The 26,581-nt window shown below is 49.0% G+C and overlaps 1 protein-coding gene across 6 annotated transcripts in view; it reads right to left on the reverse strand.

The window, feature by feature from the left end:
• The window catches only part of PUDP (pseudouridine 5'-phosphatase), a 477,558-nt gene that overhangs the window by 384,397 nt on the left and 66,580 nt on the right, over positions 1–26,581 (reverse strand). The window contains exon 4 of one of the 6 annotated variants that reach the window (XM_047843545.1): positions 9,810–10,508. The exons of the other annotated variants lie outside the window; for them this stretch is intronic. Within the exon in view, the coding sequence (XP_047699501.1) occupies positions 10,332–10,508 (177 nt within the window). The 3' untranslated portion in view covers positions 9,810–10,331. Of the gene's footprint in view, positions 1–9,809; positions 10,509–26,581 lie in introns of those variants that run through there. 6 annotated transcript variants of the gene reach the window in all.

Here is a 26,581-nt window from a genome sequence, read left to right on the forward strand (position 1 = left end):
CAATCTTTTTTTTTTTTTTTAAAGAATTTAACATTTATTCATTTCTGAGAGAGACACAGAGTGTGAATGGCGGAGGGGCAGAGAGAGAGGGAGACACAGAATCCAAAGCAGGTCCCAGGCTCCAAGCTGTCAGCACAGAGCCCGATGCAAAGCTCGAACTCGTGAACCGCGAGATAACAACCTGAGCTGAAGTCATATGCTGAACCGACGGAGCCCCCGAGGCGCCCCTTTTCCTTGGTTTTACAGGCACCTAGGTGTGTGCGTGTGTGTATGTGTGTGCAATCTTAAGAGGTGTATATAGATTTCCTTCTGTCAGTGTACCACCTCTGAACCCCACAGGTAAGGGCAGGGCTTGAGGCCCAGCAAAGAACATCACACAGCCATCTCCCATTTGCATACTTTGTCCAAACAAGGCTGAACATTCAGCACAGAGGAAATTTCATGGCCATGAATGCCTGGGCTCTGTGTCACAACCCCACCTGTGGGCATTGGTCTGGAGACAAGATTTGTTCTGTTTTGTTTTATGAACTAGGGTTGCACACCAAGCCCCATCTGTACTTTCCAGGAAAACTGGTCCAGCGTGGATCACCCTCATTTGCAGAGTCTGAGCTGTAGGCATCCTTGCCACCCCAGAGCTTGGCGCCTGCCCTAGGAAGTGGTTTAGGACAGGATGCCCTGGCACGATCTAAGCCCACCATTGAGAAGAACCAGCTGAATTGAAAGTGTGCTGCCACAGGGCTAGACGCAAAAGAATACACTGCCTTGGGAAGCATCTCCATAAAAAGGCTGTTACAACAACAAAAGATCACGGCACTCACTTTCCCCGACAGTTGAGGGCATGCACTTCTCAGAACCTGATCTTGCTGTGTTTGTGCTGGCCATGGTGAGAGCTTTGCTGAGTTTTCAAAGAACAGAGCAGGCTCTGAGTATTCCAGGAAAAAAACAAACAAAGAAAACACCAAGTGCTTGAAGAAACAAGACCAGGCATGCAGTACTAGACTATAAAGAACGTTACTGGGTTCCTCCGATATTTAAGAAAGGCTCCTTGCAGCTCAGAGGAAAGTTTCCTAACTGCAGGCCCCAATGGGCACACTGGCCTCCTGCACAAAATAATCAAATCATAGCAGATAGCACTAAGGAGACTGTGGATGCCCATGGTTGTCCCTTTCCTGTGACCCTGCTCCCCTTTGTAGCCCCCCTCCTCCCTCCTTTCCCATCTGGACTCCTCCTACCCTCAACCTCTCCAGCGTCCTGTGAAGTACCCACTCAAGTCTATCTCCTCTGCTCCCAAGCGTCCTATTCAAAAGCCCTTCACTACTTACCCTCCTGCATCAAAATCTTATTCCCTCTTGTGAGCAGTTCTCAGCTAAAAACGAGGAGGGAGCAGTCTCATCAAGGAGGTTAAGAGGGCAGTCACGTTCTCACGGGTGTTTGCAAGGGGATTAAGGGACATGTTTGTAGCTGTCAGCATGGAATTTTGTGCAGAGCAGCAGAGAGCAGGAATGAGCTCCCTCCGGTGCAGGAAGTGAGATTTGGAGGGCGGCAAGAATTTGGGGGGCACTTGAATCCTGCAAGCACAGGTGTGCTTCCTTGCTGAAGTGGTAAACAAACATCTCTTCTGATGAGTGGCATCTAAAAAACTAGGGAGGGTGGCGATGGGAAAGTATTTTAGTTAGCGAGCTATGTTGGATTTGTGGGATTAAATGGATTTGGCGGGGGAGGGAATGCCAATGTGATTCATGGGGAGGTCCTTCCTTTCTGCCTCACCTCTACCAGACCAGCCTCCTGACTCCTTCCCTTTCTCCTGGAGGCCTCATTTCTTGAAAGTTGGCAACTCTGTGCACCTCCGATGGGATAAAGTTAAGGAGCCTGTGTGGCACGCTTCACCGTCTGGGGCTGAGAAGCTCTGGTGTTTCTGCTCTCAGGCGTTTATTCCACATCAAACCTCAACAAAGACTAAGCACTGCCTCCTGGGTCCTTCTCACCCCGTAGTGACAGCCCCATTTCTTTGCTCCCTGATTAGCAAAACTTCTCAAGAGCCTTCTCCATTCCTGGGTCTGCTTCGCTTTACCCTTGTGCCATCTGCTCCTGACCCCCACCAGTCCCCTGAGCTGATGTGTTCCGGGACAGATAAGCAAGCCCCACGTCCGTTCTCCATCCAGATGTCTTGGTATCTTAGCAGCACTGGAAGGGTGACCTTCGCTTTCATGAAATGCTCCTCATGCTTCCCCGACATGTCCCCAACAATTCCCTTCTACTGGTTTCGTGGAACACCTTCTCATCTGTTAAGACCCAGGTTCTCAAAGCTACACATTTTCCTCGGAGCTGAGGATTGGCGTATCTTGCCAAACTACAAAATCACAAGGTCAAAAGAAACATAATACGAACCATGAAGTGATTTCAGCTCCTTCTTCCCACCACCGTCACCTTTGTTGGTTCTTCTCACCAACATCACGTGTTGCTAAGTAGGCTAATGATATTTAAAAAGTGCACATTTTTTACAGTAGAAAATGGACTGACTCCACTGATTCATTGGGCACACTCTAAATACTCTGTGGAGATCCTCACCGATCATTTGTCCAAATTACATAACTGGTTGGAAAGACAGGACGACGCTTTTATACGTGCTGACTGGACAGACACATGACTGTTGGTAAAAAGTGCCAAAGACAATGGCATTTGTGGGATTTGGTCACACAGCAAACTTCTCCCAAGACCTTCTGTTCTGATGGCTTCTTGTTTTTAAATTTGTTTTCTAATTTTTTCTTTTTTTTTTCAACGTTTATTTATTTTTGGGACAGAGAGAGACAGAGCTTGAACGGGGGAGGGGCAGAGAGAGAGGGAGACACAGAATCGGAAACAGGCTCCAGGCTCCGAGCCATCAGCCCAGAGCCTGACGCGGGGCTCGAACTCCCGGACCGCGAGATCGTGACCTGGCTGAAGTCGGACGCTTAACCGACTGCACCACCCAGGCGCCCCTAGTTTTATTTTCTTGAGAGACAGAGCGAGAGAGCAAGAATCCCAAGTAGGCTTAACACGAGGAGCCTGGTGTGGGGCTCAAACTCACGAATCTGAGAAATCATGACTTAAGCTGAAATCAAGAGTGGGACACTTAACCGACGGAGCCACCCAGGATTTTTTTTTTACTTTTTCCCTCTGATGGTTACAAAAAAATGCTGCTGTGAACACTTGTGTACAAAAAAATTTGTCCACACAAATTTTTGCGTGGACATATGTTATTATGAATTCCTGGGTTGTATGGTCCATGCATGTTTTAGTTTTTGAGAAAACAGCCAGGCTTTGAGGGACTTCTGATTTCACCTTAAATGCCACTTGTACAGTGAGGCCCCCTCCTTGACCCTGTAAGCCCCCCAATTAAATGAGGTGCCCACTGCTGTTCTTAGATTCTGTTCTTGCACTTTGCAGTGTTTATGACAATTTACAGTGGCACCTTTCGGTGTGATTCCTTCCTGTGTCTCCCGTAGTAAATTACATGTCGCATGGAGGAATCTGGGCCATATCCATGCAGTCTACATCGCCGGGAAATGAAACAGGGGGAATTGGGTGGCACTTGTTTTCCCCTTGAACTGTCGGAATACGTTTTGACCTATTCCTTCAAGGAGCTCCTGGCCAGGGAAAGTCGGATGAGTGTTCACAGCTAACGTGAAGGAGGAGACAGCATATGGGTCTGCAGGCACTGTCACAGGACTCGATCTGCCTGTCTCTGTGATCGGCACCGGGACCCTGGGAACAATGTAGGTCATGCACTCAAGGCTGACTTCTATCATCTTAGTAGCAACTGTTCCCTGGATGTGGTGAGGTGATGGTAGGACGGGCCGTTTGCAGATCATGGTTTGGAGGAAATAAATCAAGGTAGAGAAATAGAGCTGACATTGGAAATACTTTAAGGGAGGGGAGTGATGGGTGAAAAGCCTCAGATCTTATACCTTGAGAGGTATTAAAAACACCCTCCCTAGGAGTAACCACATGGCATTCTTGAGGAACTTTGAGCCTAGGGATAGGATGACTTCCAAGAGCTACCGTGTGCCTAGAAACACCCATGGATGATTACTGACACCACTCCAGTCTTGAATTGGCTAATGACTTGCTTACAGACAAGACTGTGCATCAGTAAGAACATCAGCAGAGGACAAACAGCTCATCACACAGGCCTGATAAGTACTTGCAAAGAAAGGGCACTCAGGAATGCCATTTTACAGTGTTTTCTGAAGGTACGTTGAGAATACCAAAGTCCAGAGTAATGAGGGAGTTGTCTCATGCATAGACAAGCGGAAGCATCCCAAGACTTTAATATTTTCCCAATTAAATTGGCATCTCAAACTTGTTTAGAGACAGTATTTTTCGTGGTAAAAATTGCTAGTACAGCTAAGGCAGGTATGTGTTCAGTCCTGCCTGCTTTACACGGTGTGCGTAGATAGATACTCAATGTAGCCCGTATGGGCTGCGTCTACACCAGTGACAATGGAACATCAAATATCGTTTTAACTCGACCAAGAAAATGTATTTCTTTCCCTGTGGTTATAGGTAATTATGTAGGGAACAGCGATGTTTTTGGAGCGTGAAGGGAGTATAACTTATAACCCTGCTCCTCAGTCCCACTGCTTCATAATGGAGTGGCCTTTGAGTTACGTAACCTAATTGCACATCATTTTCTCTGCATTTTCTTGGAGGTAAGAGAGGGGAAGCTGGGAGTACTCTCAGCCACTACGTGCAGCAGACAGAAACAAAGCAAAAGGCGAGGACATACGTTCATAAATAAAAAGTGCCTACCTCACGATGGCACTCAACAAATGTTAGACGACCTACTTTATGCAGAAATGTAGTGTTTTGCAATTTTCAAGTGATCTGCGTATGTGAATACTTTATCCTAATTAAAACTGTTTTCCGTGAGTTTTTCATACTTCAGCAACTATCTGTGTCTTTGCCTTTGTTCTCAAGGGAAGTGCTTTTCTACAAGAGGCAAGTGAGTCTTGGGTTTGGCTTCAGAGAAGACACACAGCATGTACCCACAGAGCACAGGAGAAGGAAAGGTCCCCTCCAGGGACACGACTCTGCTGGAGCTCTGTGCTAGGACTTCTGTGGATCCCCAGGTTCTTGGCCCTCCTGGTTCTCTGGATTTCTGGTTTACCTGATTCTGGGTGGCTGACTCCTTCAGGCTGGTTCTCACTGTGCCTGGCTTCGGGGCTAAGTTAGAATTCTAATCCCTTCTAGCTGTGTGTGCTGGGACTCCAAGCCATCCCAGAGGCCACGCCGACACTAGTTTCTCACCCATCCTGCCAGCTCACTCATCTCCCCAGTCCCCCAGCCCTCTCAGTGGTGGCACAGCCCAGGCCTGTACACAATTCACGGCTACATGCACGGCCAAGAGTTCACCCTTTTCTCTTCGGGTGTGTGGAAGGGACCCCAAGAGGTAAGCCTGGGCGTGCTGGAAGAGATGATGACCGAGTGGCTTAGTGATACATTAAGCAGGCCAGAGACTCAGGGGATCTACAGAGTTCACATGGATCAAAGCAAACCATTCCTCAGATGACCAAAGACCACGAACAAAATCTTAGCAGCAGCTGGAGAAAAGGGACAGACTGCTTACACACGTAGGACCAATAACTGGTAATTTAATCAAAATGATGGAAGCCATAGAACAGGAAACTGTATCTTTAAAGAGTAAGAGGAAATTCATTTCAAACCACAATTCAACATCCAGTGAAGCCAGCCTTAAAAAGTGGTGAGATGGGCATGTTTAGACAAACAACCGAGATAATCTGTCATCATCAAATCCATCTATGTGAACACTCAATAGCACTGTTGACTGAGATTTCTGGAACAATGATACAAGTTTACTGATTAGTTGGTTTCCATTTTTGTTGTAGAATTTTACACGGAATGTCTGTTTTACCACCTAGTACCCACCTAACATAGCAAAGATAGCTCTTTAATTTAGTTAAATATGTATCCATAATTTATTCAGACTTTGAGTATCAAATGCATACCCACTCTTTCCTAGAATGGATTTTGAAAATAAGCCATTTTAAGTGACTTTGTGTTATATATGACACAAACTCATCCCTTTATTCAGGTTTTTTTGTAAGTACATATATTTGATGGCATGTTTCCCAATGCCTCATGCTTGTTAGGAGACTAGAGACATTAGAATATTTAAATAGTCGTTTATAATTTGTATACCCTAGAGAAATATATTACCAAGATCATGGCAACTAGTTGCAAATACTTCGATGTAAAATATTCATTTCGCATGTGATGTGGGAGAAATGCACATAGAATTTGGTAATTGTGGGTTTCAGTCAACAAAAAGCAATGCTTTGATACAATGCCTTAATATAATGGGACAGTTTCAGTCTCCAAAACCACCTTGTGTGAGGCACCTGCTGTTCTGTGGAGAACCAGGAAGACAGAGGTGACTGTTTAGTCCTTTCACCACCACTCGGGTCAAAAGATGCACAGAACAAATTAGCTGATTCGAGGGGCAATCAAATCACATGAGGAGGCACCATGATGTGGGTGCAACTCACACATTTCTACCTCACCGCGTACGCACTTGATAAATACCCTCTGATGCAGTGTCTCTTGGTTGTACGTGTCCTGTGATGTCCTCCAAGTAGCTCGTAAATAATCTCTCTTGAGTTAACTTAATCCGGATGAGTGTTTCTGATGAAAAGTTACAATAGTGATCACATCCTGTGGCTAAGGAAGGACATACAAGTGCTATGTGCACAACATACTATTAAAGAGACTCACGGGAAACCAGAATATTGTGAGCTGTCCTGAAGATCTATCTGGTCTTCCATCACCAGATATCATCTGTCAATCAAATCTCTTTAATCCACGGGAACTACTAGAGTTCTGTGTTTGTTATTCCCATCCCACGTGTGACATCAGTCACTTCTTCAGCCCAATGCCCTAGAGCGTACGTTACCCCCATGTCACGGGCAAGGAATCAGAGGTGGGGGTGACAACTTTTTAGTGGTGGAGCTGAGATCTGATTTGAACTCTAACTGGAAATCCTTTGCCAAACCACACTTCATCTTCTCTTTACAAACTATGGCAATAATGATGCTGCTGCTGCTGATAATAATGATTGATAATAACTGTAAAGACCGCTAGGGATAAACTTAGGTCAGCACGCCTTCATATAAGGCCAAAGAGGTTCTGGACTTCATCCTGTGGAATAAGGGAGTGTACACAACATTAAGTAGAGGAATGGATACACATTTTTTTTTTTATTATAAAACTCGTTCCAAGTGCAAATTTATTTTTAAACATTGGTAACACCATTGGAAGCATGGGAAATTCAGCGTCAAAGTATTATACTCAAAGAAACAGGAACCTCAGTGGTCAAGCACTGAACACTGTTGCACAGCAGAAACGATCCGTGTGTCTTTTTTTTTTTTTTTTTAACGTTTATTTACTTTTGAGACAGAGAGACACAGAGCATGAGGAGGGGAGGAGCAGAGAGAGAGGGAGACACAGAATCTGAAGCAGGCGCCAGGCTCTGAGCTGTCAGCACAAAATCCCGATGCGGGGCTCAAACTCATGAATGGTGAGGTCATGACCTGAGCCGAGGTTAGACGCTCAACCGACTGTGTGTCTTGATAAGACAATTCTCTCCAGTGTAAAGCAGGTCTCTACTAGACCTCCTCTCTTGTCTACAGGTCACTGAACTCTGAGCGCTAATTGGTAGAACTCTAAGACACAGTGATTAGTAAGACCTTCCAAATGTTACATATGTTTCACAGATGGGGAACTAAGAACAGACCGACAGCGTCACCTCTCAGGGACGTCATCACTACCAAATGCTTCCGAAAAGGTACAGTGGATGGGCAAACACTAGCTGCCCGTGAGGGCAACCCTGTGTAGTCCCCTGATCCCTGCATGTCCCTAATAGAGCACACTTTAGTGCACTAAGAAAGCATGATGATCCTTGAAACTTTCTCGGCAGGAGTCACTATGGTCTCCATTGTGTTTAATTATACCTCTGCGAGACGGATGGGTGGTTAGTGTGATCCCATCACTAAAAGGCACTGAAGCCATCCGCATGATGCAGGACAATAAGCAAGAACGGGTGTGCCTTGGCCAACCACCAGCACTTTCCTTTGTACAAAAAAGTAAGAGTGTCACCACCATCTTGGTTAGAAGAATAAAAGTAACAGCGACGTATCTGATATCAAATTTGCCCCAGGGGAAAGTGCACAGGGATCTACAAATACGTCACTGAGAGAAGCACGAAAGCTCTTTGTGTTATTGATGCAAAATGGCTTAAGAATTAGAAAACACACCAGGGCGCCTGGGTGGCTCAGTAGGTTGAGAGTCCAACTTCAGCTCAGGTCAAGATCTCACAGTGTGCGAGTTTGAGCCCCACATCAGGCTCTGTGCTGAGAGCTCAGAGCCTGGAGCCTGCTTCAGATTCTGTGTCTCCCTCTCTCTCTGCCCCTCCCCTGCTCATGCTCTGTCTCTGTCTCAGAAATAAATAAACATTAAAAAATTTTTTTTTAAAGTATTATAAAACACACATATTTTGGAAGGAGATCCCAAACCCAACAAGTGACCATTTCACAGACAGCCTCTGTTGCAGGCAAAGACAGCGATGTGTCCTTATAATACATGAATGTCATTTTATGGTGTGAGTACTGTTTGGCTTTAAAAAAAAAAAAGAAAAAAGGTCAAAGAGTGACACGTATGTTTTATGTTTGTTAGAGGATATATGTTTTTAAAAAGGTTGAAATGAAACTCCCATAGGAATGTAATGTCAAACCAGCGTCAAAGACTTTATTCAACTTGATTAACTGGCGAGGGATCCGGTAAGATGTTACAAGCAGCTTGAGGGAGAATTCAGAGAGCGGATCCATACACTGGCGATCATGAATGCTGAAACGAATCTCTGAATGGATACAAAACTGGTCAACAACCGGAGGCAAAGCACGAACAGATGTATCATGACATACATCACCAGCATTTTTCCACCATTTGCACTTGGAAATTTGCTCAACGACCATGTGTGACACACCAGCAGGCCAGATGCACCCTGGGATTGCGTTCTTCTCGCATATTCCAGTGCCTTTCTCAATTTTCCCACCACAAAACATCAAGTAAATCTATTAAAAGGAGCTCACTGCCGAAGTAGAATTATTCCAAAAATGTGCTAATAAGGCTCTCGGTCGTGGTAAGCATGCACTCTGAATTCAAGTTATATGTGCATCGAAGACTGTGCTAGAAAGAATACATGTTTTTAGACTCGGGGGATGATTTTTTTATTTTTATTTTTTTGAGGTAGAAAGGACATCCTCCGATGTGGACGTGCACGTAGACGTAGTAAGATGTGGGCTTCAGGTATGCTCACACTGAAAAGAAACTCAGGATGTCACGGTTCAGAGGTGGTGTCTGAGTAGAGGTGCACAGAGAGGTTCTGAGGGCACAGAAGGACCGTGAATGCTGCTGATAACGAGGATGATTTCTCAGGGCTCATCCGTGACATGGCTTTTCCACTCAGATTGCAGAACAAATGCGATTACCATCTCACGTTTATCAGCTCCTGTGGCACATTACGACCAATACTTAAGAAAGAAAATAGCATAGGAAACATATAAATATATATGTACGTACATATATACATATATATATATATACGTAACCATGTACATATATGTACACATATTTTACATTTTCCAGCCAGGATTTAGAAAAAGTAAAAGAAGGGCTCCTGGGTGGCTCATTCAGTTGAATCTGTAACCCTTGATTTCAGCTCGGGTTGTGGGATCGAGCCCTGCATAGGGCTCTGTGCTGAGTGTGGACCCTGCTTATGGTTTTCTCCCTCTCTCTAAAACAAAACAAAACAAAACAAAATAAAAACACAAAAACTAAAAAGGCAGGCAGAAATGAACACACATATAATTTCATTTTGTGGTGGACACGTTAGTATTTGCATACACACGGGCGTATGTAAACACATACCTATAAACGCCCATGTATTTGTCCATACGCACACATATACATACATGCACAGGTGCTCACAAGCATGTGTACGTCTGTCCATTTGCCGTGTGTGACTGCTACAGGATTCCTCAAACACCGAGACACTGTGTGTTCATTCACGCGCTCTACGACTATGCACGTGAGCGTTTCGGGTCTGCGCTGCGGGCCGTCTCTGCTTTGCCGTGTCTCAGCTGTGACGCCGCGGTTTGTCAGCACCGGCCAGAGGAGGCCAAGCCCACGTGGGATGGGAAGCCACACATAACGGGCTGGGAGGACCGCTGGCTCACGGGGTGATTGCCTGGGTGCCAGCGGCCACGGCGGGCCGCTCACTCGTAGCGCGGCAAACCAAAGAGCTCGGGCTGGAAATCCTGCAGGGAATCCAGCACCAGCGTGGCCTTGGACGTCAAATGGCGCTGCAGATTTCGGTCTGGAACCATGACCACCTGCATGCCGGCTGCAAGGGCCGCGTCCACGCCGTTGGGAGCGTCTTCAAAGACGAGGCACTGTAGGGTGAGGAAGAAAAACAGGGTTGAGACGGCCTTTTTCCTAACCAGGCGCTTAGACTGGGTTTTCAAGGTATTTATTATTGACATGCCCGGTCGGCTGTGTCACCGTGCGGACCAAGACGGAAACGAGGTGCAGGCTTTCCAGTCTGGCACGGTGGGTGAGGCCGGCATGCCCGTTCGCAAGCGTGGTCCTGTGGGGCTTCGCACAGCTGCTACTTTGGAGGGGACAGGTTTCCGTACCGAAATGTGGCTCAGCGGGACGGGAAAGAGGGAGGCTGGGTGTCAAACTTTGTTTTATTGGCATCCCAGGAAGCTGTTCCTTCAACAGTTGAACATTCAGAGCAGGAGAGTAAATCGTGCGGGCACATGAGACACGCTTTTTAAATGCAAGCGCACTTCACGGCTGGTGGTGTGTTAGGCTGTGCACTTTGGGAACTGAATGGTTACAGCGCTGGTGTGAAACGCTGAGCCTGTACTGGGCTGAGGCGTGCGACAAAAGTTTCTCGGCTCCAAAGCTGCGTGCCGCCACGTGTGATCTCTCCTTCAGGTCACCGTGCAAACCCACCTCATCATCGGGGTGACTGCCACCCCGTCAGGCACCCACGGTTTTTTTTAATGTTTATTTCTGAGAGACACAGACACAGAGCACGAGTAGGGGAGGAACAGAGAGGGACACACAGAATTGGAAGCAGGCTCCAGGCTCCGAGCCGTCAGCACAGAGCCCGATGCGGGGCTCGAACTCACGAACCGAGATATCGCGACCTGAGGTGAAGTCGGTCATTTAACCGACTGAGCCACCCAGGCGCCCCAAGATGCCTACATTTAAAATTGGGTGTCCGTGCACAGTGCTTATCAGGCAGCTCCTAGACATCCCATCATGTGACCAGCACCACGGGATGGCTCCCATCAGGAGTCTCTCCAAATGAGACGTCTCACATCCATGCAACGGTCGATCGGCCAGTCATCCTACATCACTGTCTGCACAGGGGAGACACGCATCTAGAAAGTTCCCTGGGGACCTGGAAACAGCTTCATGAATTCTCTCTTGGTAACGTTCTATTCTTGCAGGGGCCAGACTTCTGGAGACAGGGCTCTGGTCACAGCTGCGAGATGCTCTCCCCGTGTCCCCCGCTGTGTCCTTTGCTGACTCACAAGTGCCAGCACGTGCCAAGGTCACACCTATCCACCCACCCGGCCCGTGTTGTCCTGCCTTCATCACGAGAACCTTGTCCCCAGCGGGTAGTCGCAGCTCACTGCGCTGGTGACCCGGGGGCTCCCGGACATCAGCGTCAGTGCCATGAACTACGAGTTCTGCACCCTCTCATGCCTGTAGGTCGCTGGAAAACACACGCCCACACTCCCTCACTGACACACATGTACACACTCATATGCTCACAGAAACTCGCAGAGACATATACATGCACACTCATGTACACCATCACAGCACTCAGATATGCAAACCCACGCTCACAGAGATGCATGCATGCATGCACACTCAAACTCGCAAACACACACGTGCACACACAGATACTTGCACACACAGAAACCCACAGATACACACGCACACTCACCAACACTCATGCGTGCACACGCGCGCGCGCACACACACGCATGCACTCAAACTCGCAAACACACACGTGCACACGCAGATACTTGCACACACAGAAACCCACAGATACACACGCACACTCACCAACACTCATGCGCGCACACACACACACACACACACACACACACACACACTCCTTTGGTCTTTCCTGTAGCACTGTTCCATAGCAAGTATACTTTCCCACCCCCCTCCTTCCTTTCCAGCTGGGCTGAGATCTCCTCGGCCCCCTCCCCCAGGGGCAGAAGCCAGGCCTGAATGAGCTCCTGGGCATCAGAATGACCCCCCGGCTTCAGCAGAGGGCCACCTTCAGGGACTAAGCTGGTATACCCCGGAGACGGGGCTTCGAGCAGTAGAAACCAGACACACTGGACAAACAGGACACTTAGCTCCTCTGCCTTCCTTCCGAGAACTTAACAAGGCCTCCGGCTTTTCTTCAAGTTCCCTGCTTCTGCTGTTGAGTCAATGGTCTCCATTAGACGGGAGGGAGAGTGGGCTGACAACAGGCAGGCTTGTCTTTTTAGCTCTCTGCCTCAGACTTCTCGCTGGTGACAGTTCCGTCCCTGCCTTTTTACAGTTACGACATCACTGCATTCTAAATGTCCTCGACTGCTTTACGTGGGGTCAGGGATGGGCACCGAAATGTCCAGTGGCCTCGTGTTTTTCAACTATGCCCTGTGTCCTCCGAGAATTTGGGAGCTTTGTGCAGTCCAGCTGTGAAATGTCGGCTGGAAGAGAGGAAGAGGTTTTGGTGATCCCTTGGGGTAGCCGTGCCTGGCGAAAGTCACAAAAGCGGCGTCTACTCTGCATCTGGGAGGCTCATTGCTGAGGGGAGACCCAGAAACCGCGGCACCTGCCGAACAGGGCTCCACGCCTCTGTCCCCCACCCAGAACGCCGTCGAGCACCCACGCCTGAGAGCTCCTTTGCAGACGCCGCTGTGTGCGTCCCGGGAAATACAAGGAGGGGGCACGCGTGACGAGGAAAGGCATCCCAGGTGCTCTCAGCACGGGGGCAGGGAAAGTTCCTGAGGATCCTCCCTCTCAGCCTGGTGTTCCCTCAGTGGGAGGACACTCAGCAGGAAAGGCGGGCTAGTGCGGGAGCAAGCCGCGTGTGGGGCAGGAGACAGCTCCGTGCCTGCAAGTCAACCAGAGGGGCCGGGGGCACACGGGGGGCTCGGTCGCTTACCCCCCCCCCCCCCCCCCCACCAGCTCTTCATTTCAGCTCAGGTCAGGATGTCACGGTTCATGAGATTGAGCCTGCAATGGCCTTTGTCCTGACAGTGTGGAGCCTGCTTAGGGCTCGCTCTCTCTCTCTCTCTCTCTGCCCCACCCCTGCTCATGCTCTCTCTCAAAGTAAAAATAAACCTAAAATTTTTTTTTAAAAAAATCAGAGCGGCCATGCAGGACAGGTTAACAGACAGGTCAACATGACCGGTTTCACCGCCAGCCACGTGTGGGCCTGGATTGTTGCAATGCCATCGTTCCTGGACTTGTACGTTTTCCTGTTTCTTCGCAGGGGCAGAACTACAAAGCACAAGCACCACTATATTTCGAAGCGCTTAGAAAAGCGTCTCAAAAGCTTTTTGTGTCCCTTGTACTGCCTGTGTCTTGACTCCTAAGATCTCATGTATTTCCATGGACGCGTGGGAGGAAAGAGCCCAGCGTGTAAACACCTAGGCATTTTATGAATACTCATAGTATATCCAGAAATAAATCTCTGAAATTTGCCTGAACTGACTCTATTAATCATCACTCGAAGAACGCAAAAGCATCGAAAGATGGATGCTGAAACGAAACAAAACCAGAAACGCAAAGCTCAGATCCTGCTCAAATAAAAGCAGGAAGAATGTTTTTTATTCAAATACACAAACGCCTCCGTGTGGTTTCTACCTGTCCCACCCAGCTCACTGAAAGTTTCACTCCACCGACCTTTACCTCTTTCTTTCTTTTAAGTCCTTCTGGGTTCCTTGAGCCCCGACCTACCCCTTCCCACCCTGCGCTGACTCATTACACTGCGCCGTAAACTCACTCACACCCACCTGTAAAACGTGAATTGTGTTACTTGCACTTAGCTGCGTGCGGGAAGGAGGGCTGGGGCACCAGAGACCTTTGAACCTGTTCTGCCGTGTTCTCTTTCTCTCCCACGAAATTCACATGGACATGTGTGTGGGTATGTGTGTTTTAGTGCATGTGAATTCACGTAGCGATTTTTGGTAGCACAGCACAAGAGGTGGGATCTCCAGAACATGCTCCCATGACTTCAAGGAAGCTTCCGGGCAGCAGTAATAGCCTTCTCTCTCCTGTGGGGACAGGACCAGGACTGCACCTGGCCGTGACGGGGTGGGGTTGGAGGACAGGCACCTGCTCGGGGTGCCGTGGCAAACAGGGAGCATCTATCTGATGAACAACCTGCTAAATTAGGGGAGATGTGGACGTGTCCCTGCCCAGGACGTAAATGAACAAAGGGACCAAAGAGTGTCCAAGCTGGAGGACAGCGGGTGACCCAGCCCGGTCCTTGTCACCGGGAAGGTATCAGAGCCACGGGAAGTTCACATGTAAGCTGAAGGTCAAACGGGCATGCACGTGACAGAATTGAAGAAGAGTCCCAGCCTCCATAATCCAACAACATTCTTTCCACTTTACAAGCTGAAGCCTAAAATGTATCTGAATTCCATCTGCGGAAGAGGAGACGAGCTTAATTAAACTGTAGCCTGAAGGGTTTAATTTAGAAAGAATGACATTTCCAACTATCTGGGAGGTGAGGCATTTTGGGGGCTGACCGCCCAGAGGGGGAGATGTGTAAGCTGAGCAGCACCCTGTCGGGGGACATCTGTGTGTGTCTTCACCCAGCCTGGTCACCGGCACCAGCGGGGGCGTCACAAGGCCCTTGCCCTTTATTCTTTCAAAGACAAGCACCATATAACCAAGACTGGCCGTTTTGTAAAGAACGAGTTGGGCGGAACAGACTCTGTGTGTCTGATGTCTCCTCACCAGCTCAGGTCAGCGGAGCCAGGGAAAGGGTGGCAATGGCCCCAGAGGGACGGGACCTCCTCACTTGGTGGGCGGGGTCAGCCTTCAACCCTGCACCTGTGCTCCCTCAGGACACAAGTGTCCAGACCAGCTGGAGATGTCGTTTGGTGACTAAAGCTGTCTGTTCGGCAATTAACAGTGTCCATTTGAGGCTGCACGATGCTCTGCAACTAGCGAACTTCCCCACATGTGACTACATCGTCTCTGGGGAACAGAGTGTCTCCCTTTGTTGGTGAACCAAAATCTGATACCAAGTCACTTCAGGTTCACTTCTAAGACTCTCAGAGACAATCCGGGATCATCTGTGTGCACATTTTAAGTACTCCCATGGGCGCATCCATGGTCATTCACCATTTAAAAGCCAGGCATGATCTGAATCTAATCCCTAAAGGCAATGTTCCGCTAAACCGCTATTTTTATGTTGAAACTTCCACTGTATGACTTTTTGTAGATTTTATTCTGTACGTTAATTTTGTAACATCGAGCTCAGTTCTTACATTGTGAGACACTGAAACTTGAAGAAGGCCTTAAACTTTATTTGTGACGCGTTCTCAGTCAGCGGGGCTCCCAGCTAAGGTTTGCTTTATTTATCTCCATGTTCTTTGTCAGACAGTGAATTAGTATAAATAAGTACCACAGGATTGTGATGATGGATATGTATACACTTCGTTAGATGTTTACTTAAATAATAAACCTCTACATAATATTAAAATGATGGAAGTTCGCATGTGTTTTGTTATTAATTAGTACTTTTGTTTATATTATTTGTCTGTCCATCCATCTGCCTATCTTTCATCCAACCATGCATTCACTACTATCTTATTGTATCCATCCTTCCAACCACCAGCTGTCTGTCGACTATCTATCCATCATCCATCTATCTACTTAACTACCTATCCTATCTATCTATCTATCTATCTATCTATCTATCATCTATCCATCTGTCCACCCATGCACCTACCCATCTATCTTGTCTGTCTGTCTATCATCTATCCATCCACCCATCCCTATATCTATCAACCATCCATCATCCATCAGCTGTCTATCCATCATCTATCCATCATCCATCTATCTACTTAACTACCTATCCTATCTATCTATCTATCTATCTATCTATCTATCTATCTATCATCTATCCATCTGTCCACCCATGCACCTACCCATCTATCTTGTCTGTCTGTCTATCTGTCTATCTATCATCTATCCATCTGTCCACCCATGCACCTACCCATCTATCTTGTCTGTCTATCTATCTATCTATCTATCTATCTATCTATCTATCTATCATCTATCCATCTGTCCACCCATGCACCTACCCATCTATCTTGTCTGTCTCTCTGTCTATCTATCATCTATCCATCTGTCCACCCATGCACCTACCCATCTATCTTGTCTGTCTATCTATCTATCTATCTATCTATCTATCTATCTATCTATCATCTATCCATCTGTCCACCCATGCACCTACCCATCTATCTTGTCTGTCTGTCTATCTATCATCTATCCACCCATGCACCTACCCATCTATCTTGTCTGTCTGTCTATCTGTCTATCTATCATCTATCCATCTGTCCACCCATGCACCTACCCATCTATCTTGTCTATCTATCTGTCTATCTACTTATCATCTTACCCATCCATCCATCCGTATATCAACCATCCATCATCCATCAGCTGTCTACCCATCATCTATCCATCATCCATCTATCTACTTAACTACCTATCATGTCTATCAATCATCCATCCCTCTCTCTCTGGCTCTCTCTCTCTCTCTCTCTCTCTCTCTCTCTCTCTACCTATCTACCTACCTACCCGAACAGCCATTCCCCTCCCTGTAGGTGAAGCAGATTCTAGCTCTGGTGTGGTCCCTAGGAAACAGTGTCTGACTCAGATACATCTCACAAGTACTTTGACAAATACCTTGCATACTGCAGAGCTACTATCTTCTTCAATTAATTTTGGTCTGGAAATCAAAGAACAAAACCAGTACTCGCATAAACATATCCGTAGCCAAATCCTCTAGAGTCGTAAGGTACGTACATGAATGGACACCACCACTACATGGATTCCTTCACCTTTTGAGAAACCTTTAAAGAAATGTAGGCTGTAATAACGTGGTGGTCACAGGTACGTGTGGGAGGCTTCCTGAGAAATTCTCTCTCCTCTTATTCAGGAAAAGTACGTTGTAAGGCACTCAGGATCCGTTTTAGAGCGTACGCATGCAAATTAACTGTTAAGCAAAGGACTCTGAAATAGCTCAGAAACCTTTGTGTGATGTTCTTTTAATAACACAGATTCTGTGTCCACCAAATTTGTCAGGGACCACTGAAAAGTCCAGCAAAGCTGTCAAAGGGAGTTTTAAGGTTGATAAAAGAAGTCTTAGTAGTTTCTAGATCGTCAACAGAATCCTCTTTTGCCTTTTCCTACTTTATGCATACAAATAAATGTGCAAAATCACTCCGGTATTACTCGCCCCTTTGCACGATACTCAGGATACACAGGGGTGATCTGGGCCATTGTTGGTTTCACACGTTAAAAGCTAACCTCTTTGGACATCAGCCTCCTGAAGACGATGCATCGACGTAACGAGTATGCCTAAACATGTTGTACGTGGGCTTAGCTGACCTCCACCAAATTCACGGTGAACACTAATTCCCAGTTCATGACTGTGTTTGGAGACAGGGGGCTTAGGGGGGTTTTAAGGTTAAATGGGCCGTGGGGGCCCTAATCAGACAGGATTGGTGTGCTCATAAGAAGAGGAAGAGACATTGCTCTGCTCCCCACTCCCACGCTCAGAGGAAAAGGCACGTGAGGACGAAGAATCCTGGAGGATTCTTAGAGAAGCTTCTTAGAGAAGCAGGAAACCAAGTGTGGTTCTGTGATTACGCCTACAACTGTCGACCCCGTTAGCTCCCTGATCTTGAACTCCCAGCCGCCGGAACTGGAAGACACCACAAATGCCGTTGATCAAGCCGCCCAGTGTGTGGGGTTTGCTCGGGCAGCCCAAGCCGGCTGTCACAACACGGAGGAAGTACGTTGTGTTTCATTAGGAAAGAGAGTGAGTGAAAAGGTAAGGAGCCCTGGGACGCCCACCCTCCCTCCCCTGCCAGCTCAGGTGTGGGCTCCACCGAGCGTCCAGCACAAAAGGAGCCACAGGGCCCCACGGTTAGGTCACCAGAGAGCTGACCTGTCCCGTCCTTCCCCGTTCTTTAGAGAAGAGAATGCAAACGTCGTCTCAAAGCTGGCACACGGAGTAGGCAGTGCTGGGCACAGCCCAGAGGATGCTGTGGAGAAGGCGTCCCAGCCCCGAAGTCGGGTGGGGAACAGAGGGGTTCTGGCTCCATACGGGTCAGGAGAAACTCTCCGGAGTATAAAAGGCAAGCCCCACCTCTCCAAGGCTCTTCCTGGGGTCTGCAAATGGCATGTGGGGGAGTATTTCTTGCTAAGATTCCGAGGGGACCCAAATCCTGTTGACAGCTGTAGGCGTCATCACAGAACCACACTTGGGTGCTCTGCTTCTCTAAGACCGGACAGAGGACACTCAGCACCTGACACAGGCCTCCCGCCTCTGCCCGAGGCACTTGTAGGAGAACTCCTGGACCTTCCACGGGGTTTACCTTGCAGGTTTTGACCTTTTCAGCTTCTGAAGCTGTCTCTCCCCTGTAGTAACAGGTGGCAGTTAGGAGCTCAGACTCTCGCTCAGCCACGCGTCGCCCAGACTGAATTAGCAGTCGCATGCGCTAGAACCAGTCCTGTGAGTGCGACACCAGCCTTCTCCTGACCAGCAGCACCTCAGGACCTGGGGCGAGCACTAGCGGGTCAGCAACAGGACCCTGGAGGAATGAGGTATCTGAACCCCTAGACAACCATCGAGAACCAGAAGAGAAGGAGCCGTGGGAGAAAGCCCAAGCCCAAGGGGCTCGGAGTTGCTGTATTCCTGATGCCAATGTGATTTCGACACATACTTTTCAAAAAAATTTTTTTAACGTTTATTTATTTTTGAGAGAGAAAGAGAAAAAGAGACGGAGAGACAGAGCACAAGCAGGGAGGGGCACTGAGAGACGGAGACACAGAATCCGAAGCAGGCTCCAGTCTCCGAGCTGTCAGCACAGAGCCTGAAGTGGGCCTCGAACTCACAGACCGTGAAATCACGACCTGAGCTGAAGTCAGACGCTTAATCGACTGAGCCACCCAGGCGACCCCTAACACACCCGCATAGTCCCATCTGCATTGTATAAGTGGGAAAACTGAAATGAAGCATAGACACGGCGGAGGGCAGGATGGCCCCCAAAGGTGTCCATGCCTAACTGACGGGAACCTGGGACTGTGGCCCCTCAAATGGCAAAGGGGATCTGCAGACAGATTTCAGGTTCTGGACCTTAAGATAGGGCGGGTGTCCTGGGTGGAATGGGTGGGTCTGATCTAACCAGGTGTGTCCTAAAAAGCAGGACACTTTCTCTGGCTGGAGTCACAGAGATGCTGCGGACGCAGAGATTTCAAGTGTTAGAGGGTTCGATGCAGCCTCCTTGTAGGCTCTGACATGTGGGAGCCACCTGCAAGGACCAGATAAGGCCTGCAGGAGGTGAGGGCAGAGCCCCGTGGACAGGCAGCAGGGGAAAGGAGACCATGGTCCTGCCCTGAGGGGAAAAGGATTGTGTGTGCTCCCTGATGAGCGTGGGGCCACATCCTTCCTGGCTCCATATCTGAGTCCTGGGAGGGGGCGCCAAGCTATGCCGTGTCCAGAGGTGTGAGCAATGACCCCAAAGACTACAGGCGACTAGTCCTAGGTCAAGCCTCACAAGTCACAGGGAAGGGTTTGCAAGTATACTTAGCTAAGCGAAGACGTGTTCACCTAATCAGATAAATCACATATTCCTCCCCCCAAGTATCAAGGAACACTATGTGCTAATTAGGTGACAGCTTACACAAAGGAACCTGGCGAGAAATTCCCATCCCAATGGGCAATCTGGTTTATTTGGGCAACATTCACCCCCAGCTTCCTTGTGCCCTCACCTAGGGGACGATGCTCTGCTGTCAAAAACAAGGAGGTATTGCACATTCAACCCACTGATGGACAAGACACGTGATGGGGCTGCAGATGTCCAGAAGCAGGAGAGTGTTCCAGCATAACTAGTCCAAGGCCCCCTGCACCCCCCAGCACTGGGATCCTCTCATGGATAGTTTGCACAAAGCTGTTGCCACGCCTGGACTTAAGCGGGTGGATAGCTGTCCTTGTTGGCCTGGGATGGGGTTCCCAGGGCACAGGGATTCAGAGGTAAAAATGCCACAGCCCTCGGCCACTCAAGATGACCTACTCCCCTAGGTTTAAACACACAAAGTGACGGGGAGACATCCTAGTTTGCACAGCCTTAAAAGAAAAAGAAACAGGGGTGCCTGAGGGGCTCAGTCAGTTAAGTGTCTGACTTTAGCCCAGGTCATGATCTCACAGTTTGTGAGTTCGAGCCCCACGTCGGGCTCTGTGCTGACAGCTCAGAGCCTGCAGCCTGCTTCGGATTCTGTGTCTTGCTCTCAGTGTTTGTCCCCTGCTCACACTCTGTCTCTCTGTCTCAAAAATAAACATTAAAAAAAAAAAACAAACAACAAAAAAATCACCGTTGAATTTGTGAAAGGCCATCCTTGGAAACTGTTAGGGACTACTCACTCACTATTTATTTAACCCAGATTGTAACGAATCCAGTGTTTCTCAACCATGTCGTTTATTATCGCTCCCTAAGGAGCCTCACAGATATTTCTCCCTCCGAGACGTGCTAACGCAGAGAAGGCGAACATGGAATCCAGCAGGGACCAGAGAGGGACAGAGTGGCCAGGCTGACTGGTTTCCCCTTCACGCCGCAGTGGGGGAGGCGTGTGGGACAGGACAGGGAGTCAGAGCACTATCACAGTAGTGAGAAACACTGGAAAGGCAGGGGTTTAGGGAGGAATCTGCAGGACCACGATGGCTGTCATTGTTCCAGCACTGCTGCTCACGTCTGGAAGTGACTACTGCCCTCCCCATCCACACTACTGCTCATGTCTGGAAGTGACGGGTGCCCTCCCCGTCCACACTGCTGCTCACGACTAGAAGTGACTACTGCCCTCCCCATCCACACTACTGCTCATGCCTGGAAGTGACAGGTGCCCTCCCCGTCCACACTGCTGCTCACGACTAGAAGTGACTACTGCCCTCCCCATCCACACTACTGCTCATGTCTGGAAGTGACGGGTGCCCTCCCTGTCCACACTGCTGCTCACGACTAGAAGTGACTACTGCCCTCCCCATCCACACTACTGCTCATGCCTGGAAGTGACGGGTGCCCTCCCTGTCCACACTGCTGCTCACGACTAGAAGTGACTACTGCCCTCCCCATCCACACTACTGCTCATGCCTGGAAGTGACGGGTGCCCTCCCTGTCCACACTGCTGCTCACGACTAGAAGTGACTACTGCCCTCCCCATCCACACTACTGCTCATGCCTGGAAGTGACGGGTGCCCTCCCTGTCCACACTGCTGCTCACGACTAGAAGTGACTACTGCCCTCCCCATCCACACTACTGCTCATGCCTGGAAGTGACGGGTGCCCTCCCCGTCCACACTGCTGCTCACGACTAGAAGTGACTACTGCCCTCCCCATCCACACTACTGCTCATGCCTGGAAGTGACGGGTGCCCTCCCTGTCCACACTGCTGCTCACGACTAGAAGTGACTACTGCCCTCCCCATCCACACTACTGCTCATGCCTGGAAGTGACGGGTGCCCTCCCCGTCCACACTGCTGCTCACGACTAGAAGTGACTACTGCCCTCCCCGTCCACACTGCTGCTCACGTCTATAAGTGACTACTGCCCTCCCCGTCCACACTGCTGCTCACGTCTGGAAGTGACTACTGCCCTCCCCTTCCACACTACTGCTCATGCCTGGAAGTGACGGGTGCCCTCCCCGTCCACACTGCTGCTCACGACTAGAAGTGACTACTGCCCTCCCCGTCCACACTGCTGCTCATGCCTGGAAGTGACGGGTGCCCTCCCCGTCCACACTGCTGCTGATGTCTGGTAAGAATTACTTCTCTGCACAACTGCTTAGTTCGTTTTTCAGAAATGCCAGATACAATGCCGTCCTTTCAAACATCTGATCTCGTGTCCAATTTTCCCTAGGAGCGAGGTGGCTTTATGCAGACAGGCTAGCCTCCACGTGGTGTTACGGCTGGCTAATGAGAGCTATCATTCTCGGAAATTGCTGATACGTGAAGATCCCACAGCCTCACGCACAATCACACACAGAACGGAGGGACCCGCTAGGCAGCTGTGGTGGCACAACCACGTGATAGGTCTCAGTTGGGAAGGTCCCCCTCCAGTAATGTCGCAAATCACGGGAACAAAAGTCGCTCCGGGCATACCACTTTGCGGTTTACGCTGGGTTTGACATATGCGTCTGCGTGCGTGAATCTAAACACCGAGAAAAAAATCAGCTGCTTAGCGACGTGTTTCCCGGGAGTGACCTGCAACAACACTGCACAGAAACATCACACGTACACGGAGCGCGGAGCTCCTCCTGCGCGCACGGTCTCTCTAATTGCGAGGGACAATGGTGCTGCCATGACTTTTGTTTATCCAGTTCAGCCGATCGGACGGTGCCGGGCCAACACCAAGAGCAATTACTAACTACAGTTGACTCTGAAACGGAGACGAACACCCAGTTATACTCGATCGCGGCAGACATGTGCGTGGGACGCAACGTGGTATTCGCCGTCCAGGGAGATCACATGTCTCTGTCGTCCCATGAACCACACTGAATCCCAGGTAATTAGGGTTGTGAATCCTGCGTGGTGCTGTGAGAGACGTATTCTACACCCGTTTGGTAATGACAACTGCAAAAATCTACGAATGGCTGCCTCCGTCAGTCCAAAGTGAAGACAGAAACGCGCTCCTGTTTTTATTGAGAGGCGCTCCCACTGGGGGCAATGCCGTAGAAGGTCTGGAAAGAGGAGCGGGGCATGTGTGAGGTCCTTAGCATTGAGGACGTCACGGATGGGATGTCTGGACTCTATCTGCAGGACGGTGGGGCCAGGTGGGTGGAAAGGGGCTGGGAAGACGTGGGAGGGAAACAGTAGGTCCCATAAGGAGACGTGCTGGTGGGCTGGAGGGTAGGCAGACCTGAAGGTGAGACAGAGAAGGCAAAAATGTGGCTACGTGGGATCACAGTGCCTGATGTGGTGGTGTCAGAGGGCCATGGGGTGGTGGCCCGGGATGAAGACAGGATGAGGTCCGGGATGAAGGAGGGACGTGACAACCAGACACAGGACTACTCCCAAGTGAGGAGACCACAGGAGCTCACCAAGCAGAGGGCAGGGAGTGCGGCCAGCGAGATGCTGAGCATTCAGCGGAGGGAGGGAGGAAGTGAATGACAGCGAGGCGGCTGGAAAAGGAAAACAGGGACCCTGTGAGGGTCAGGAAAGTGCAGAACATGGTGCGGTGACTACAGTTACGTGGAACTGAGGACAAGTGAGTGTCAACGGCGGCGGGAAGATGCTTCTTCTGAATTCTCCTTATCTTTCTAAAAGCACAGGCTCCCTAAAGAATTCGACCCTCATCCATGGCCCCCCTGGGAGTTTTACAACCAGAGAAGGTTGACTCTTGCTGCTGAAGAGAAGTGAGCACAGGTCAGCACCTGGATAAGAAATCGCCTAAACATTATGACATTGCCACAAAGCTATCACGTCTTCTCCCCGTTCCAAGGGCCCATTTATTTTTCCCCGAGACTCATTTGTCCTCCTGAAAGTGTCCCTCTGTCTCCCTCGAACCCCTATTAAGATGGTATATAAGCCCTAGATTTTAGCTGCCTCCTTGAATCACATTTTTCTCTGAACTGCTGCCTCCATATGTGAATAAAAATCTGTCTTGTCTCTTACTAATGTCTCCTGTCAGTTTAATTTACAGGCACCCCGCACAGAACCTAAGGGAGTATAGGAAATGTGTTTCCTCCCCGACAGTGGAATTTGGAAAAGCAAGCAAGCTCCTCCGTGGAAACTCAGTAGGGGCACCAAGCACACATAGGTTCAGTGCAACAGAAGAAATAAAAGGATAGTAGCTGTGAAGGTAATATTCGAGATAGTTGAGATTTTTTTTTTTTTTTTTGAATGAAATAAGGGAGGGCCTGGTAAACCATGTTGCAGGAGGCATTAAATGATACTGACACCATTGTATGTGTGCTGAGTGGTTGTGGGTGACAGGAGGAGGCAGTGGTCTTGAGGCCGGGCCAGGGATGTTGGAGGCGGGCAGGTCCCGAAGGCCCCGGGAGGTGGCCAACGATGGCACAGAGACTCTTCTCACCCCCAGAAGGGGCTCCAGCACGGCTATGCCTCTCCCAGAGGGGCCGGGAGTGGAGACTGACTAAGGAACATCCTATCACCCAAAAGACAGAGCGCGTGGCAGAGGTCAACTGGCCACCAAATCAATTTTAAATTTGATGCCAAAAGCATACACTTGCTTCCCATCGTTTCGGGAGGTAAGTAAGTTTTTCACGCAGCAACATCCTGACAGCCCACGCCTGTCTCACGACTTTGGGGATGAAGACCACATACAGAAAAATGAGAGAGAGAGAGAGAGAGAGAGAGAGAGAGAGAGCAAGAGCGAGAGAGAGATTCTTACCGTTTAGGCGTATGAACGCTTAATGTGCAGAACCTTCTCGAAAACAAAACAAAATTAAAAAGGAATAAAAAAGGGGCACCTGGCTGGCTCAGCTGGTTAGGCACCCAACTCCGGCTCAGGTCACGATCTTGCGGTCTGTGGGTTCGGGCCCCGTGTCAGGCTCTGTGCTGACAGCTCAGAGCCTGCAGCCTGCAGTGTGCATCAGATTCTGCGTCTCCCTCTCTCTCCCTGCCCTTGCACTGCTCACGCTCTGTCTCTCTCTCTCCAAAATAAAATAAAACATTTTTAAACATTTTTAAAAAGAATTACAAAAAAAAACCCTGAAATTCAGCTTTTAACATAAACAAGACAACTAAAATATGCAAAGTACTGACTGGTCTGCTTCTTGGAATCGATCTTAGGATTCACATGAAATAAATGTCAAGCCCAGAAGTGACGTGTAAATGATGTGGTCGTTTTTATTTTGCCCCGCAGACGTGCATCTTAGCGGCTAGGGCTAGAAAGTCGAATGGAGAGCTCACACACGCAGAGGGCCTGGGGGCGACTCCCAGCTTGTCCCTCAACCTGCCTGGTGGTTGTGGAGCCTGCAGATGATCGAGCGCTGTGGACGCCGGGGCAGATGACCTCACATCACAGGGTCTCTGAGAGTACCCAGCACGCACCCGATGAGTACTCATTAGAGCGTTGAGGATGGGACACAGGGACTTTTTGGGGAAGGCACCACCTTGGCTAATTTTTAGCACAAAAGAATAACTCATACATAACTCAGAAATAATCATTTGAGAACTTGTGTAACTAACGTCAGCTCTGCTAGGCATTTTCTCCTAGTAAAACGGTAACTAACACTTTAGCCTAATTTCCTCCTTTTAGGCTGCTTGTTTTTCACTCCTTTCTATCCCTACCACTGTAGCTAATTAATTTGATGACACCCACAGCATAAAATGTTCCCGACTGCAACCGTGAATCTCTCTGGGGACTTAACAGTCATATGAAATGCCCCTGAACTTGGCAGGCTCACTAGACTTCTGCACCCACACTGCATCAAAGAGAAAGGAGCCGGACGCGTTCTAAGAACCTTCTCCTATTTCAATAACCCTCTTTTTTTTTTTTTAATTTTTTTTTTTCAACGTTTATTTATTCTTGGGACAGAGAGAGACAGAGCATGAACGGGGGAGGGGCAGAGAGAAAGGGAGACACAGAATCGGAAACAGGCTCCAGGCTCTGAGCCATCAGCCCAGAGCCTGACGCGGGGCTCGAACTCACGGACCGCGAGATCGTGACCTGGCTGAAGTCGGACGCCCAACCGACTGCGCCACCCAGGCGCCCCAATAACCCTCTTTGCAAGTGCTTCCTGCACGAGAAGAAAAAGCCAAGTACAATGTCTCCTCAACCAGGAGACGGATCAAATCTTGCTTTAGATTTACCATATGCACAACACCTGACGAAAAACCCGGAAAGCCTTGACTATATATATTTGCCTAAGAAACAGGACCAGAAAGGTTTCGTTTCCGCAAGACAAAGCCGTGCGTAAACAAGTGTGGATTAGCAACCAGGGTGATGCCTAGAACACTTTATGAAATAAATTATTGTAAAGACAGGCAAGTGCTCATTTTCCTTTGACAAGTTTAAAATCAATATTGTCGACGGGAAGGACACGGGGACGCACGGACAACACGGGAGCTGTGGGGCTGAGTGTTCAGTCGCAGCTGGGTGTTCCCTCTGCAAGTGGCCTCAAGCAAAGGGGTACGTGAGGGGCAGCGAGTGTCTTCTAATAAACTGGGTCCGCACAC

Source organism: Prionailurus viverrinus, chromosome X (assembly GCF_022837055.1).
Source record: "Prionailurus viverrinus isolate Anna chromosome X, UM_Priviv_1.0, whole genome shotgun sequence".
Lineage (NCBI taxonomy): Eukaryota > Metazoa > Chordata > Mammalia > Carnivora > Felidae > Prionailurus > Prionailurus viverrinus.